The sequence below is a fragment of the Hylaeus anthracinus genome, unplaced genomic scaffold (genome assembly GCF_026225885.1).
Source record: "Hylaeus anthracinus isolate JK02 unplaced genomic scaffold, UHH_iyHylAnth1.0_haploid 27308, whole genome shotgun sequence".
Classification (NCBI taxonomy): Eukaryota; Metazoa; Arthropoda; class Insecta; order Hymenoptera; family Colletidae; genus Hylaeus; species Hylaeus anthracinus.
Window position 1 is genome coordinate 1 of NW_026535115.1, and position 16,284 is coordinate 16,284.

General features: G+C 40.3%; 4 protein-coding genes across 7 annotated transcripts; 3 read left to right on the top strand and 1 right to left on the bottom strand.

The window, feature by feature from the left end:
• The first annotated feature begins 2,869 nt into the window (after positions 1-2,869).
• On the top strand, positions 2,870-8,374 carry LOC128893244 (uncharacterized). 2 transcript variants are annotated; one of them, XM_054154074.1, is made up of 5 exons: positions 2,870-4,163; positions 5,173-5,982; positions 6,468-6,644; positions 7,121-7,235; positions 7,478-8,374. In XM_054154074.1, the coding sequence occupies exons 2-5, from the start codon at positions 5,919-5,921 to the stop codon at positions 7,590-7,592; spliced, it is 471 nt and encodes a 156-aa protein (XP_054010049.1). In that variant the 5' UTR covers positions 2,870-4,163; positions 5,173-5,918; the 3' UTR covers positions 7,593-8,374. The 2 variants fall into 2 exon arrangements, with proteins under 2 accessions (XP_054010049.1, XP_054010050.1); XM_054154075.1 differs by having other exon boundaries at positions 5,484-5,982.
• A 260-nt stretch (positions 8,375-8,634) lies between these two features.
• LOC128893243 (uncharacterized) lies at positions 8,635-11,006 on the top strand. 2 transcript variants are annotated; one of them, XR_008461288.1, is made up of 3 exons: positions 8,635-9,637; positions 10,146-10,355; positions 10,497-11,006. XR_008461288.1 is itself a non-coding variant. In XM_054154073.1 (2 exons), the coding sequence occupies exons 1-2, from the start codon at positions 9,189-9,191 to the stop codon at positions 10,332-10,334; spliced, it is 534 nt and encodes a 177-aa protein (XP_054010048.1). In that variant the 5' UTR covers positions 8,635-9,188; the 3' UTR covers positions 10,335-10,475. The 2 variants fall into 2 exon arrangements, 1 of the variants encoding a protein (XP_054010048.1); XM_054154073.1 differs by lacking the exon at positions 10,497-11,006 and having other exon boundaries at positions 8,635-9,533; positions 10,146-10,475.
• On the bottom strand, positions 10,545-14,822 carry LOC128893242 (suppressor of fused homolog). The gene is made up of 7 exons (XM_054154072.1): positions 14,422-14,822; positions 13,695-13,787; positions 12,081-12,390; positions 11,768-12,003; positions 11,467-11,688; positions 11,181-11,388; positions 10,545-11,104 (listed from the first exon to the last, which is right to left on the bottom strand). Exons 1-7 carry the CDS (start codon positions 14,592-14,594, stop codon positions 11,039-11,041), a joined length of 1,308 nt encoding a protein of 435 aa, XP_054010047.1. The 5' UTR covers positions 14,595-14,822; the 3' UTR covers positions 10,545-11,038.
• A 559-nt stretch (positions 14,823-15,381) lies between these two features.
• LOC128893250 (HIG1 domain family member 2A, mitochondrial-like) lies at positions 15,382-16,247 on the top strand. Of its 2 annotated transcripts, XR_008461289.1 has the most exons (3): positions 15,382-15,635; positions 15,795-15,980; positions 16,065-16,247. XR_008461289.1 is itself a non-coding variant. In XM_054154089.1 (2 exons), exons 1-2 carry the CDS (start codon positions 15,827-15,829, stop codon positions 16,220-16,222), a joined length of 312 nt encoding a protein of 103 aa, XP_054010064.1. In that variant the 5' UTR covers positions 15,650-15,826; the 3' UTR covers positions 16,223-16,247. The 2 variants fall into 2 exon arrangements, 1 of the variants encoding a protein (XP_054010064.1); XM_054154089.1 differs by lacking the exon at positions 15,382-15,635 and having other exon boundaries at positions 15,650-15,980.
• The last annotated feature ends 37 nt before the right edge of the window (positions 16,248-16,284 follow it).

Consider the following 16,284-nt stretch of genomic DNA (forward strand, 5'->3'; position numbering starts at 1 on the left):
ATTCTAGAGCCAAGAAAGCACTATTTTCTCAAAGACTAGAGAAATTTGTTTTTCTTGGAATTAGGAAAGCGTTTAATTCTCGAACCTTTGAAACTTCTTCCTCTCGAAACGAGGAAAGCCCACAACCCCTTTTCGCAAGACACAGAAAAGATCCATTTCTGGAACCATTTTCCTGAATCCATCCGAATAAAATATGTTACGCGAACTCTGTTGATTCCACACTCGTGTCGCCTAATTCGATTTACGTTTCAGCCGGGAAAATCGTTAACGAGAAGTCGCGCGACGACGAGCGTACATTTTTCATACTTTCCGCGAGCTGGAGGAACTTCGAAAGCTGTTCGAGCGAAAATTAAATGCTAACACAAGTTTCGGAAACTTGGTTATTAACTGGCAAGGGGAAGTTTCGCAGCTGACTGCTGCACCAGGAAGTCGGGGGAACTAAGTAAAAACTTCCGTCGAGATTTACGAGTATGACTGATGGAGTCTTTAGGTCGTTGATGCATTATGCTATTCACTTCGAAGCAACTATACGCCTCCAGTTAAGAAACGAGCCAGATATATCTGTATACTGCACGAATCCGATACAATTAGCATACACATATAATTATACACATTCATAAACACATATTATTTATGTTTGGGTTGTCCGGAAAGTTCATGCCTATTTTTAATTTAAGAAAAACTCGATATTTGAATTTTGATGTATATTTATTGAATGATACATGTACCATTTTGTTCCACAACCTGTCCACCTGTTAAGAAATGTACACATTTTATTTGTTTTCAGCCATTCCGATATATTCAGACCTGTACCGCCTACTAAAAATCATCATGGACTTCCAGACAGCCCACTATAAATATTTATACGTATTTATATTTACGACACTTATTTATAATAACTTAGTTATAATACCTACGCGTGCTATATGCAAGAATCTAAAATAAAAATCCGAGTTAGAAGAACTCGATATTCGAATCTAATACGAAAAATCTGCTTCCGATATCTAAATTGAGGAATCTAATATAAAGCTGTAAATTTCAAAAAGAAAATTGCCATAAAATAGAATAAAATGCTCGACCACAGAACGAGAAGACACGCGTAGATCATTTCTACCAAGAGAAGCATTAACCGATACCATTTCGATGGGAAAAAAACGAAGTTTGTTCGCGTGACGTCGATTAGATAATGAATGACGACTGGCCACCGCAGAAGGATTTCTGTGGACCTGTAGCTGCGGTTTTACGGGTCCGAATCCTTCGAGCCGTGTGTCTGCCATATGACAATAACATCTGTGGCCCATGCCGAGGTACGCGTACCTGCGCCACGTTTACCACGGACCATCTTGCAAGCCCGCCTATACGAAACGAAATCGAAAGGTGTTCCTCGGCCAGAGGACGCGAGAAATGCAGCTGGCAAAATATTTGTACGGAAGGAAACGGTCTCAGTTCACGAAAACCATCCAGATCTATGGCTAATTAATCGTTGTTTGCCAGAAAAATTGTCGAACTTCGCGGCAACTCTCCTGAACAAACATAAATAAAAATGCTAGCCCATCCGAATCCCCGTTTTCATATATATATTATTTGTTTTTTCAATTATTCCTAATATTTCTAATATTTTAAATTCGAAGTATTTTCTATGGCTTGCGCGCTTGCGATATGTTTGTGTTTGTTTATTCGGTTATACACAATGGGATAATTAAACGGACGTGCCCCTGGATCCTTCAATTGGCGAGACAAAGTTAGGAAAATAATAGAGGACATTGTATATACCGTTTTCTGTATGACCAAACTATGATTTTTTATAATTATTATTGTAATGTTTGAATATTTCCTCGATTGCACCTTTGCGAACCATTACGAAGTACGCGAGCCTTTTTTACCGACAAAGATACAAGTGTTTCACCGTTATAGATAGCGCTCATGTACGGCCACTCGCGTGAACGCGCGTCGGTAAGAAAGAAAAGTATAGTCCTGATGGTAGAAAGTAGAAACTAAATATTAAATTTCAAACGTTTCACGACGTCATTACTATCGATAGCAATAAATCATTTTTGAAGCAATTTTCTGAATCCTTTCCACCTTCGTTCCAAGTTTTAATAAGCGAATATCACACTCTGCCACTCTTTTGTCATTCGAGTTCTACAGTCATTGCAATCAATACTACTACTAGGAGGAAACCGTTCGTATTCATCTTCTTTGATCCGATATCTCTACTCAATTGCGTAAAAACTTCGATAATTCGACTAGAGAAATTTCAAGAAATTAAAAAAGTGATAAAGATTCCTTGGCGTGATTCCAACGACGTAGAAGTTCGAGATTAGAGTCATATTGAAAAATCTCGAACCAAGGCTACCAACGAGAAAACACGAGTTATCAACATAGTAAAATTCAGAAACGATACCTCGATCACCGTTTACCCTGTGCACTCCACTGGCGTCACTGCAGCGACGTAATATGAATCACAATTCAACTCGAGTTTTATTCGTGGTAACACAAATCGAAGTAATGAAATAGACGAGTAGAATAAGTTTCAAATACGTTTTAAAACAAACGGCGAGTTAGAGGAAACTGCGTAAAAATCGTGGATTTTGTTGGCTTCGAGAAATATGGAAAATTATATTTCAATTTCAATAGTGCAGGCCCTCTTCAGGAGAATCAGACCAGGAACGACGCTAGGGTTACCAGCGCCCTCTTACGACTACTAATTCAGACGCCCCCTTCACCGCACGTTACAAATTAAAAATGAATGTAACCTAAGAATTTTAATTGGAAATAATATGGCTTGAATCAGATATGATATCGTCAGACGACAGAATTATTGCAAAAATTATTGTCAAATCGTAGGCACGATACTCGTAAGAATTTATTCTCCCTGCTTCGAAGCTGCAAAGCACGTTAATAATTTTATCATTCTCTACTTTATCAGTTTGCATGGAAAGCTACGCTCACGATATGACCTCTTCTAACATTTCCTTTTCTCTTATAAGTACACACTCGTGGACGCAAATTTATACATGAAATTATATTATTACCGATAAGCACCATTGTTAAGGATTGTAAAGGAGGCGGGTAACCCTTGAAATCGTTCGACAGAATTTCCATCCAGAAACTAAGAAAGAACAACCAACTCCTGACATTTCGTAATCATTTTTTTCTCGTCACGGCATCTGACAAGATGCGCCCCGACGCAGTGCGTCGTTCCCTTTCCCGGTAAAGCCGGTCCTGGCCCAATATATTACAAAATAAATTGAAGCTTAGCCGCAAACTTAACCAACAAAGAATCACGTCCATTCTATCGCTCTGTATATCGAGCAAAAAAAAACCACAACGCAACGTCCACCCAACCGACTAAACTTCTCATCGTAAGCATCCTACAAACTTTCATCGGGGAAAAGTAACACTTTCGATATTTCCAGAGGGAACGGGAGGGAGAGAAAAAAAAATCGCCTTCAAGTCCGCTAGCCACCGATAGAACGAAAAAATTGTCGATCGCGGCGAGGGTTAACGTCGACGATACCTCTGTCGACATAACCTCAAAACCGACTCGGTTCGACGTAGCGCCGCGGCTGAGAGTCCAGCGTTCGTTTCGTCGAAAAACACACGGTCAACGTCGCGAAAGGTTCACGTCCCAGACGACGCAATGCCACGAAAAAAGTCAACGAAACTTGCGCAGGAGCTGGCAGGAAAGTCAAGAGCCCTCGCAGTTGACACATGTCAAGCGTGCAGTGCGACTCGAAAAAACGTCGGGGCGGCCGACAACACGCAATTACGAACACGGATGTAAAGAAAATCGACACACTCACCGCTGTGCCCGGTGTTGCTCGACGACTGGCCCATTATTCTCAACCCGAGGCGTTGGCAGGCACGGGATAAAACACTCGGTGGTCGCGGCGGGCTCACGTGAAAAACCGGACGCATGAGTGCGCGAAAGACCGACACATTTTTCCAAAAATACTATCACATCGTGTACCCGCAGTGTCGCTACGACAGAGACGGACGGCCGCTCCGAGGCGAAGAGGTGATTGGCCCGCGAGCCGATGCGCATGCGCGACCCGCGGAATTTTGAATACGCCTCGACGTGCTCCGCGTTCCCACGGATCCGATTATTTCCCAGACGTAGTCCAACGGCTTCTGCTCCGAGCCACCTCGTTTCTGACAAGGTAACGCGGTGAATATTAAACGATACTAGTTGTATAGATGCTGCTTTTTATGGGACGTACCCGTAAACGCTCGCGCCATGCATGCGTATTGTACAGTAGAACGAAATTATTAACGAAATTATTTTACCGACTGGTACGGTTCGGACGTGCGATTAACATTAAACCTGCCGACGTTCGTTTGCAATTATTTCTACCGCGATGGAACGAGTAACTAGTGAAATCCGTGAACGTTATTATTTAACACGGCACACGTTATCGTCGTTCGACCTGGATCGAGGATAATGTTAAATACCTAAATATCAAAAATAATATATAAAAAAACGCGGGAAGAAAGTGTTATCTAAAAATTTCGTGCAGTGATTGTATTTAGTTTTTCTTTTTATTCACGGAACGTTTAATGAAGATATTGAACTATGCTTGATAATTGATAATACTTGAACTATGCATTGATCAAATCTTAAGTTAAATTGAGCGTAGCAAGGGGCACGGTCCCGAGGGACGATTAATAATAATGCAACGATCACTGAGGATATACATGGTGACCATAGAATTCGCATGTACCTTAGCAGGAAAATTACGCAAGAATTGAACCATAAAACGATAACAATTGAATAACGCCTAACTTTTGTTGTTGCATTAAAATATTGGATTGTCCGGGAAGTTCATGCCTATTTTTAAGAAAAATTCAAAGGCATATTTGAATTTTCATGTATATTTTTGATGTATATTGAATTATATATGTACCATTTGGTTCCACAACTTTTCCACCTGTTAAGGAATGTACATATATTATTTGTTTTCAGCCATTCCGATATATTCAGACCTGTACCGCCTACTAAAAGTCGGCATGGACTTTCCAGACAGCCCAATAGATAGTTTCTCGATGGACGATTTTTGATATTTCTTTCTAACCAGACTAGCCTACTTCAAAGAGACTCAAGGACACGTACTCTATCAAAAATACGAATTCCCTTACGTATATTAACAAAATTTGTCTTACTTGGCTAAGGAACTCGACCATCGCTCAACTTACGCACCGAAAAGAATAACCAGCAGTCTACCTCCTCGCTCGATCAACGACAGCACGCAAAAGTACCCGCCGACACCAGCCCCGTTCCCCAAGCACGAGACCATCGCCTCGAAATTAGAAGACACTGCTTGATAGAAACAGCCAAGCGTTTGCTAAACACGCCTCACGCAACTACGCACCTAACGATTCGCAACTGCGCCCACAATTCGCGTGCACAGGGCTAGCATTTTATAGCTCTTGGGGAGAATTAGAGCGCTCTAATGGAGTCACGCGATACCAGCCTGTTCTAGTTCCAGGGTTTCACCCTGGCCAGAGTCCCTCCGAACCTACCAGAGGACTGAGTTAGGGTTCGCCGAGTGATCCAGTTGATCATCGATCTCCCCAGAATTCCAGAAAGGTAAAACGAGCGTAACGGCGACGAATCATCGCCTAGGCAACCAGTTGGCAAAACACTGGCGTCGAAGAGCCGTGGACGCGGGGGGCAGCGTCGACGAGCGTCGTCTCGAGGAACAGGCCAGTCTTCTGTATGGATTTGTCGCTGGTGACGGATGACACGGTTCGATCCACGTCCCCGAGGACGCCGATCGTTTCAGTCGGCATCGTTTTTTCCCGTCTGACATGAACACGCTGGAGGAACTCGACTCGGAGCCCCGGGCGTACGACAGCTGACGGCAGCCAGACGATCGTTTGCATCCTGGGAAAAGCGAGCGCGGATAAGGGGAAAGATGGATGTCAGGTGCGCCTGGATCGTCTCTTTCGGGCTCGTCGTACTTCTCGTCGTATCGCAAGGTCAGTTCCAGGGCATTCACCGATTTCTTACAGGTGGATCTCCTGTTTCTTGATGATGGCTTGTTTCTCAACTCCTAGCGAATATTATTTATAATTCATTTCCATTGTATATGTCCTTGGCTTGTAAGATCAATTCCAGGGGATCCGCCAATTTCTTACAGGTGGATCTCCTGTTTCTCGACGATGGCTTGTTTCTCAACTCTTACAAGCACTCCTAACTCCTACGTCACCCCATTGTCGTCACGATAAATTTGAAAATCTAGTAGCGTCCAATCTACTGAAATAATCCAATTCGATACAAATATTTTGAGACTCGAATCTACTATCTTCCGAGCTTTTTTTTTTAGCCAAGCATTCTACTTGATAAATCTGTCCGAGATTTGCTAACAGACCCCAGACAGCCATTGATATATTACGAATATGTATAATGGCAGACAGAAGGTAGCGGTAACACCCTTCCTTCTTTTTTGTTCTGGCGGTGTCAGGCTGGGCCATTGACTGCTTCAAGTGCGTGTCGATCGACGGCGACAATAAGCCCTGCGACGACCCGTTTCACAATAACGGAAGCCTCGCTTTCTTGGAGTCGCCGTGCATGGGAGGACGCAAAGGCCGCGATGGTCTCTTCCCTGCGACCGCGTGCATCAAAATAGCGGGCATATACGGTAAAAACTTCCTCCTATTGTGATTTTCCAAGTGGCTACTTAACCCCTTTCGACGCTGCGTGTTCCCTGAATACACTATGGCTCGCTACGAGGGCGCACAATGCGCTCGCCGCCGAAGATCTTGGCGCTGAGAAGGGTTAGGCAAACCGCTTGAAATAATTAGGCACTGTTTTCGCGACGCTGGAGAGCGAGACCAACTATTGGCGCCGTTGTGGCCTTATCCAACGAACGGCGCCTTTGTCGTAATTAGAATTGGAATTAATTGCACGAAATTTCTGGTCTCGCTAGGAATCAAATTTTATCGGAATGTTTTTCAGCTTGAAATTGAAACTGAATTGAGATCGAATGTCCGCTCGAGACGACGCGATACTAGAAGCTGTTTTGTAATTTCCTTTTTTTTTTTTCTTTTTTCTTTTTGAATTTTAAGCGTAATAGATTAGATCGGAAACATTGATTTGTAATTGTCGATTGATTAGACGAGTCTGGAATCTCTTTGACGGTGAGAAGCTGTGCTCTGGACAGCGGGACTTTGACGACCGACTCGGAAATAATAAGAATGTCGCATTGCGGAGGGTTCTACTTCGACGACAAGTGAGTTTCAGTGAGAAATCTATTCCGCTTCCTTTCTTCCTCTGTTATCGAACGTTGCAGGAATTACGCCAACCTGAAATCGAATACCTCTAGCGATCTTAATTTTTGTGAAGACGCTCTCCTAATTAAGGAAATCTACAGAATTCAGTAATGGATTAAAAAAATATTGTCCTTTCGCTGTATTATTTTTAACCGAACTAAATTCTCTCGAATTGCAATTCTAACGAATCCGTGACTTATAGATACGTTCGAGGTTGCGTTCAATCATGCAACGATGCAGACGCCTGCAACGGATCCACGCGACAGGCAGCTTCGTTCGTGGTTTTGGTTTTGTCGCTTTTCGCAGAGTTAGTTTGATGGAGACGCTCTACATATCATGTATCAATTGAAATCATAGACAATTATTGTATATAAAAAGAGAAAACGAAGAAGACAACACCTGTAATGGACCATTTCGAACTTGAAACTCTAAGATGACCAATTAGCTGTGGACCAAAAACGAAAGAAATATAATATCATTAATGAGATAACGATATTAATATCAACTATCAAATAATATCCATATCAACGTAGAATAATTAATAGAATGTAAGGTTGAAATATACAGTTTATCTGGTCTCAATGTGTTCGTGCAATAATTTTTCAAAATATTCAAAATAAACATCCATAAAAAGAGTTTTATTTAAACAGAGAAATATAATATCGAATTTCAATTGTGTCGGAGAGTTCAGCTTCACAAATCCGATCGTCGTTTTTACTAGCTACAACATTCTTGGATCGCAAATCTGAAAACGAAATGCATGTATGCACTGAGACCAAAACATCCTGTATAATTATTTCTTAAGACACGCAACAAATATTTAGACCAACGAACAGGCTCACGATTTGATACTATTAGACAGATTGCAAATAGCAACGACAACAACTGCCATCTCAATTACGAATACCTATACGTTAAAAAAATAATCGTCGACATTTTATTATACCACACGCATCGTTTTCTTCGTATCAAGTATCATAGAGATATAATGAGTTACATATTACTGATCTTAGGCATCGTTTGACGACAGTGAGATATACGAAATTATCGCAGACTGTATACCGTATTAAATAAACGAAATTTTAAGGTAACTTCGCCTACGATTCAATGAATATACCATACCATAAGTTAGCGATTTCGATCTAAAAGTTGGCAAATTTTATTTTTAATTCAGTTAAAAGATTATTTTATAATAAATAAGACCATAGTCCGTATCGCTCGTTATCCGTGCGCAGAGTAACGAGAACCGCGAAGAATCGATTTATATAAAAATAAACATTCCATTAAAAAGAAAAGTGCAAGTGCATGCTGCACTTAAGAGATAAGTTGGTTCGCGGGAATGTCCTCATTAAGCTACACAACAGTTTCCCCTGCAAACTTCCATCTTCGTTTAATACTGTGCAAAAGCACGTTCCAGTTTCTAGAAGCATCCTCGAAGGAAATGTAATGGCGTCAACGTCCCTTATTAAGCCACCATATCTAATTTCATGACTTACATTGCCATCTGAATTTCCTACATTGCCAACTAAGCGTCCTGCACTATCGACAAGGTATTCCATCGCGAGTAGATAATCCTGCCTTATCAACCAAGCGTTCTACACTATCGACCTCTACCGATAATGTACTCCATCGCGAGTAGACAATAGAGTACAACGACAACTTCGCGTTCTTGTTTTCTTCGCACGAAAAAATTCACACACGCATTTAAACGATGCAATTTCAAGAGGATAGAGACCAATTCCAACAAGCGCCATAATTTATGGAAAAACACAAGAGCAAAGATCCTAAAGTTCATCAAAAATTACGTTTGAAAGCATGAAATTCGTTGACTGCTACGATGTAAAAGCGAATAGAGCGGAAGCTGGAGAAGAAAGTATGAAAAACAGACGGAGGCTAGACCAGGGTCGTCAATCATGAAAAATCGCGTGTCGAACGCCTCACAGCAGTTCGTTGAGCTCTTCTCGCGAGTGGTCTGCTGGCTATGGGAAACTCTCGACAAGTTATTGGACATCTTTCTCGATTTCCTGGCGAGGCTAATCGAGCTGACACTAGCGGTGATGAACCTGATTTTCCAGGTGATCTGCTTCCTACGAGATATCTGCATCGACTCGATGCAAACCTTCGCTAACATCTTCCGTGGTATCGTTAACGTCATTGCTAACATCACCTGCGACGAAGTCGAGGATTTCGCCTCTGCTTGCATCGTCGTCCTCCTCTGGATTGGGGCCTTCAGGATCGCCAGGAATCTGTTCAACCGAGTAGGAATCTCCTGTGACTGTATCTACGCGGTGTCCTAGGATTTTCTGCGCGAACTATGCTGGCAGCGATCAGCAATTCCGGGACTACGGTGCTAAAATATGTGGTGGGGCACTCTGAGAGTGAACTTAACCCTTCCCTAAATCTTTGTTGCATCGTTATAGGCCATTGGAAGAAACTGTAACATTTTGTATTTAACATTTTTTCGGTATCTCTTATGTTTACCGAGATACAATCAGACCTGTCTAAGTGTCGCGATAATGTCCTCTGTAGGTACCGCGTATACCTTCATCTTAATGATACCACTGTACTAATTATATTTAACACGAACATACCTCTATAAGATACGCTGACCACGAACTCCGATATTTTCACTACTACCGACAAGTCTGGCTTCTCCATCTATATTCGGCTTCCAGTCACTCACTTTAACAAAATAAATAATTGAACACGTATCAACCAAGTATCCTTCCACATTCACACTCGCGTACGCGTGAAACGATAGCTTTTATAGAGAGGGATCGCCCGCTTCTTTTCCACCGCGATAATTTTAATAGTAACAGAGAAGTTATTTATTCGAACGATAATCTCAATATCATACCAATGTCTCCCAGAGTTCTAGAGTCAACGTGTTCCGTCTCTTCGGTCAGCAACACGCGGCGAATATAAACAATAACAATAAGCTAGCAGCTGCGCAACTCGGATGTGTTTGTCCCACGAGGAAAAGGACAGGGAGAAGGAATAACCGGCGAAATGGGAGACGACCTCAGGCCAAACTCGCGGATGAAGAATTGAGCGGCTAAAATGAAATAGAAGGCGACAATGTAAGAAAAATCAAAATGCAATCGTCAATTTTTCGCTAAATATAAAGCACGCGATACAGGATAGTTGAATGGCTGCCTGAAAACCTATAAAAAAAATCGGAATCTCAGATAATTTTTTAAATAATTAAAATTGTTCCGCAGATTCGGCAGAAGACATCTAGAAAACGAAAATCGAAGGAAGACAGCATATCTTATAAATATTATACCTTATACTTTATTCTATTACACATTCTTTTTATAAAAAAAATTGGTAAAATACTCTGACGAAAATAACGCCAAAATTTTACGTTCGCCTATTTACAGAAATATTCATTCGTTGTAACAATGTGTAAACTCGTATATCAAATACAATTACACCTTTCAACTTGCGTTCTATTATGTACAATTAAATATAAAATGTTAACAGGCATCAATCTGTAAAAGAGAGGCGTGGAAATCTTTGCTATCCAAAATAGAGAATATATTTTTTAGGTAAATCGAAATATGTTAAATATAATCGGCCTCCTCTTTTACACGTTGATATGCGAAGTCTTATAGTTCTGTCGTTTGCGCAACAATCGTGTTTCAGCATTCCAGTTATAAATAAGTTCTTTGAAACCCACTGTTTAATAAGATAATACTTTGTTCATGTTAATTTGTATCCTAACTCGCTTAAAGGTACTAAAATGTGTTTTAACATTTTCTCAGTCATTTACTACAGTAATAACCAGTTTATGTTCAGGCCAAGAAAATGTCTTTGGCAATTGAACCTGGAAAATGTTTCAGAATAGAATATTTTCATTGTAAAGTAATGTATCTTGCAAAATAATTTTCAATAGCATTTACCTGATTCGTCGAATTTAAAATTTGAAACTCTTGAGCCATTTTCTCAGACAAATCTTCTGGAAGTAGCACCTGTAGCCATGGTCCTTGAACCACGTATGGTTTTTCCCTAGAAACTAGAGTACCAGTAACCGATGGCGCAACTATGGTAACAGCTGTGTTGGACAATATGGACTTGAACGTAAAATGCCTTCCATGCATGACGCGGCCCCTGTAAAATCATTCGATATTAGTACTTTTAATACTCGACTAATAATCTATCCCAAACGGTAATTATGAGGATATATACTTTATTGCTAACGGTAACAAAGATCCAGCTTCAAGATTAAAAGTCAAGTGAAGGCCTGACAGGACTTTGATAAAATTTTCATGAGATAAATTTAAATCTAATTCACAAGGTGACAATCTTTCCGACTTTATAATTGGTTTTATATCTTCATCTTCTTCGTCCGATTCGTTTCTTTTTTCTCTGTACTTCTCTGTACTCCTATCACTGTTCACTTGAACCCACCTGCGCGATAACATATGACCATAACATTTAATTCGAGGATTAGTTTAATTATGTAGAAATGAATTGAAGGTACACAGACCAACACTTTGCAGACACGCCACTTAAATTAGAACCTTCCTTTTCTATCCCAGTCTGTATTTTCTCTGCTATGGAGGGGTCATCTTCCATAATGGAATGTACCCGTCTCATATTTGTCACCAGCCATGGTCCACAACCACGACTGGTCTTCAACAAACTCACGAGACCTAAGCCATTCCAATGCTGTGCAGCCTGCAATTCTTCGGAAGTGACTCCTACAATTTGAACAAACGAAACCTGTAACATTACGCATCAACCATCAGAAACATGATACTCAGACTACTACTTCCCATTAAATAAGCTAATCAACTTACATCTCCGTGAGGTGTACATATAGATGTTGGCAATTGTGGATCCTTCCCCATTAAAATTTGCGTGATACGACCATTTCCATTGTCCAATGGAGCATGCCACGAAACATGGTCACCAGGCAACAGCATGTTCCCAGAATTAAAAACATATTTTGCCAACTGCTGCATCACGTTTGCTGGCCAAGTTGGTGGACTCATCTCGTTTCTTTCTCTGACTAATCTAAAGGTCAATTCGAATCCAAAACCACTAGGGCGACCTGGACCACTCTTTGGATGTATCCTTCCATCGCCGTGTAGATCAGACAAGCCCAAACTTAACAAAGAAATGTTATTACAATACCATGTAATACTACATTCTAAGAAGATGAGGATAGCTAAAGCAGAGGTGTGTACAACTTGTAGATAATAAGTATCAAGGAATTGAAAGGACAAATATAACTCTAGACTCAATTCGAGAAAAATAGAACAAGTTTGGTGAATGGTGGAACATATTTAGATAAGACAGACGGAAAAGGGGAAGTCCCCGCGCATCTATTTCCGACGGCGTCGCATTTTAAACGACTTTATCTTCCTGTACCCTACACTTTCTATATATAGAGAAAGAGGGAACTACTGGACCAGCTGCTGCGGACTGAAGAAGGAAGGGTCACGCTTCCAAAAAAAAAAAGATAGAACACCCTTTTGCGGTAGACTATTCGTCATTCGGCGCCTAAGTTTTAATAAGGAATTCCTCAAACGGGATTCATTTATCTTTCGACATCGTGAGTCATGGCGACAGGCTTCGATGCGCTAGTATAGTTGCAAAACTTTCTATTCCAAAAATAATGTCAATTATCAAAATAAATTCTCTTCATCGAATAGTACTACATATTATTTTTGAATATTATAATCTCTAAGTTCACAACGACCTAAGTTGAAAGAGAAAAACGAAAAAAGAAAAAGGTGAGAAAAGGAAGTAGCTTCTAAGGGAAAAAACAAAATGGACGAAAAGATGGTGTACGACGTCGAGTCAAGAATTTTTAATAACGATTCTAATAATTGGCGCGATGATTTTATTATTCGTATAAAATTGTAGATCTCTCCGAGTTGAAGTGTCTCTTTCATGTTTGATCGCAGTCGCACGATAAACGAAATTTCCTAATGACAGAAATGGGTCCCAGCATACACGTGTCATGGAGGGTGTGTTGGAAAATAACATGCGCCCACATCAGAGCCACACTCCTACTTCTCGACAGGGTGAGCACTGACGAATACCCGACTTCCCGTTTTTTTTCCCTCAACTCTCAGATTCTTCCCTGTTTTTCTATCCCATAAAAAAAAGAGAAACAAGAAAGGACGCGTCCTTTCCCGAATAAATGACACGCGGCGGAGTATCATTTGCGCACGGGACAAAAGAAATTGGTTACGAAATGTTGTCGACAATTTTTATTAAACTTGCGAGACGATAGACGTCGATTCTTTAAATTGTAGGATACGTGTTCCCATAAATATGTATGTTCATCGTATTAAAATTTAAATTCGAAGAAATGGGGTTAAAACAAAATGATCGTGGTGAATAGTAACAAAATGAGCGAGAGAAAAAGGTTGAATTAGGAAGGATAAAATGATAGAACTCACCTGATGTAGTGCCAATGTGGTGGTATGCCTAATTCGGGGCAGCCAGGGTTCTCGTACATACTTATGTAGTCGAGAGGATCAGGACCCCCCAACCTAGGCAAAAGGTGTACAGAAAATTCCAGTTATTCGGTTTTATATCCGGTTAAGCGCGACTAAGGGTGACTAAATATAAGCCTTCCCTTCCTGTGCAGGTCTGAGTTTGGTTGCGTACTAAAAGTCGGTACTTAATCACCTTTCTCGGTATCGCAGAGATTCTTTAAAGTAGACAGTAATGCTTATAGCAATTCCTTCAAACACAAATGTCCGACTCACGACGAAATATGTAATACATTCGCGAAAAAAAATTAAATTCAAAAGGAATAGATATAAAAAAAAAATGGTTGATTTCACTTTCTCAAAACCCTGTGTAACGTAAACAATTTGAATAGAAACGTGTGTAAACGATATATGTATATTTCTTCAGCGTATAAAACTGATTAGATGGTTCTTCTTTAATTTTAAGAGGCACACTGTGCCCTTAATTCATCGCCAAGTAAAAGAAAAAATGAATTAGTATGTGTAGCAGCATCGCGGTACTTTTAACGATAATAGAATACGATTCATTGTTCACCGTCGATGGTCTGGCAACGTGTTAGAAATGTCAAGTGTGCAATTCCGTTCGAGTTTTATGTATTTCCACGATGGAAGATCAGTTTTCGTGGTTAAATGAGAGAGAAAGAATTCTTACCAGTACTTGACGACAGCGGTGACGGTGAGGGGATTGCTCTGGTCGGGATATATCTCTTTACAAAGGCTGTGCAGAGCGTCGAGACCCAGGGCCCGAGCCGTCGGTGGCTGGGACGGTTGTCCTGGTGGATAACTTCGGCAGAATTCTTCTCTTTCACGCATATTTCCGTACATATGCACAGATTACCACTCACGAAACGCACTGCTCCCAAAGATACTACGCGTACGCGACCCACGATCGTTTTGTTTACGGTCGTACGACCACTATTCGTCCACCTTCCGTCGAGCACGAGAAGAAACACGTCTCAGATCCACGAGAAAACTAAAATTACTCGACGAATGCACGATCGAACGATTCTGAAATCACTGCACGTCTCTGAAAGTTGCATTTCAGAGAACGGGGGAGAACGCTTCGCGATTGGAAGGTTTCATTCGACACGAGCTTCTATTGGCCTGTTCCATCGACGATGGTCGACGACTACGGAGAGGGAAAATCAGTGAAAATCGCAGAGTCCAATCGACTTCTTCGCTAAAGTGCTAGATGGCATCACTAAACAGAGTGATGCACTGAACTATACTAATACTAGAAAATACACCGTTTGTTGGACATTTAATGTACAATTCATAATTTTCTAACCACATGCGTTTACTAGTATATTATAGTGTTATAAAATAAAGAATAATTTAATAGAAGATATCGGTGGCGCCATTTTAAAGAAACTGTGATAACTATTTTTGCTATAAACTTGGGCATTTTCCTACCAATGGCGCCACTGGTTCTAAAACCCATACATATATATAGTTCAATGCAGTAACGTACATTGAATTATAATTTATAACTACAAAGTAGTGTTTGGGTACTTTTACAGAGACGAAACTCCAATATTTTTCAAATCCCAACTCTATCAGTTTTTATTGTGGTTTGGAATTTATTTATGTGTTATAACAAACTATCTAAAAAAAAAATCTAATTCTACATAACAGTCTCGCCTTGCCACCATCACGTGTGATCACGTGGTTTTATTTAGATCTACATATATATATATATACTTTATTGTCTTATGAAACGTACCTACTATAGAACAATTTCATGAAGAATAATCAAATCTTCGAGCATTATTGCAAAGCATTGCACCGACCGTGTTTTATATTATGATCACGCATTTATAAAGTCGACATACACCTAACCGATACGTCGTGCCATACTGTCATACAGTAAGTATAAGTCACTGTGAATATTGCTGTGCTATTTGCGAACGAAGAACGTAGTATTCGGCGACTATAAAAGATGCGACAGTATTAATTTAATGAAAAGTCGTTTAAACGTGAAGTCGAAACAAGAATCTCAATATAATTTTTTCAAACTCAAAATAGTAACTTTTTTATCGACCTCCTGAAACTTTGAAATGGAAGTTCCAAACAATATGGAGAAGAATTCAGATATGATGAATGAATTGGATTGGATTCGGATACGTGCGGAGCTTAGCGATCATATAAAAGTGGAAACGTTCACAGAAAAAATGGTGCGGAAAACGAAAGAAAATCCCGTGGTACCTTTAGGTGAATATAACCTATACTAATGTTGCACCATTGTTTGGTTTGCACACAGTAAATGAGTGCTTGTTAAATACATGTTAATTCCAGGCGCCATGGCAACTGTAGCTGCTCTAACGGTTGGTGTTTATAACTTTTACCATGGGAATACAAAGATGTCTCAATATATGATGCGTGCACGTGTAGGGGCACAGGCATTTACTATATTTGCTATGGTTGCTGGATTTATGTTAACAGTAAAGGAATAAAAATTAGGTGATGCATCGCTATTAACTTATTGACTATGGATGATTTATGTGTACAAGTAGTT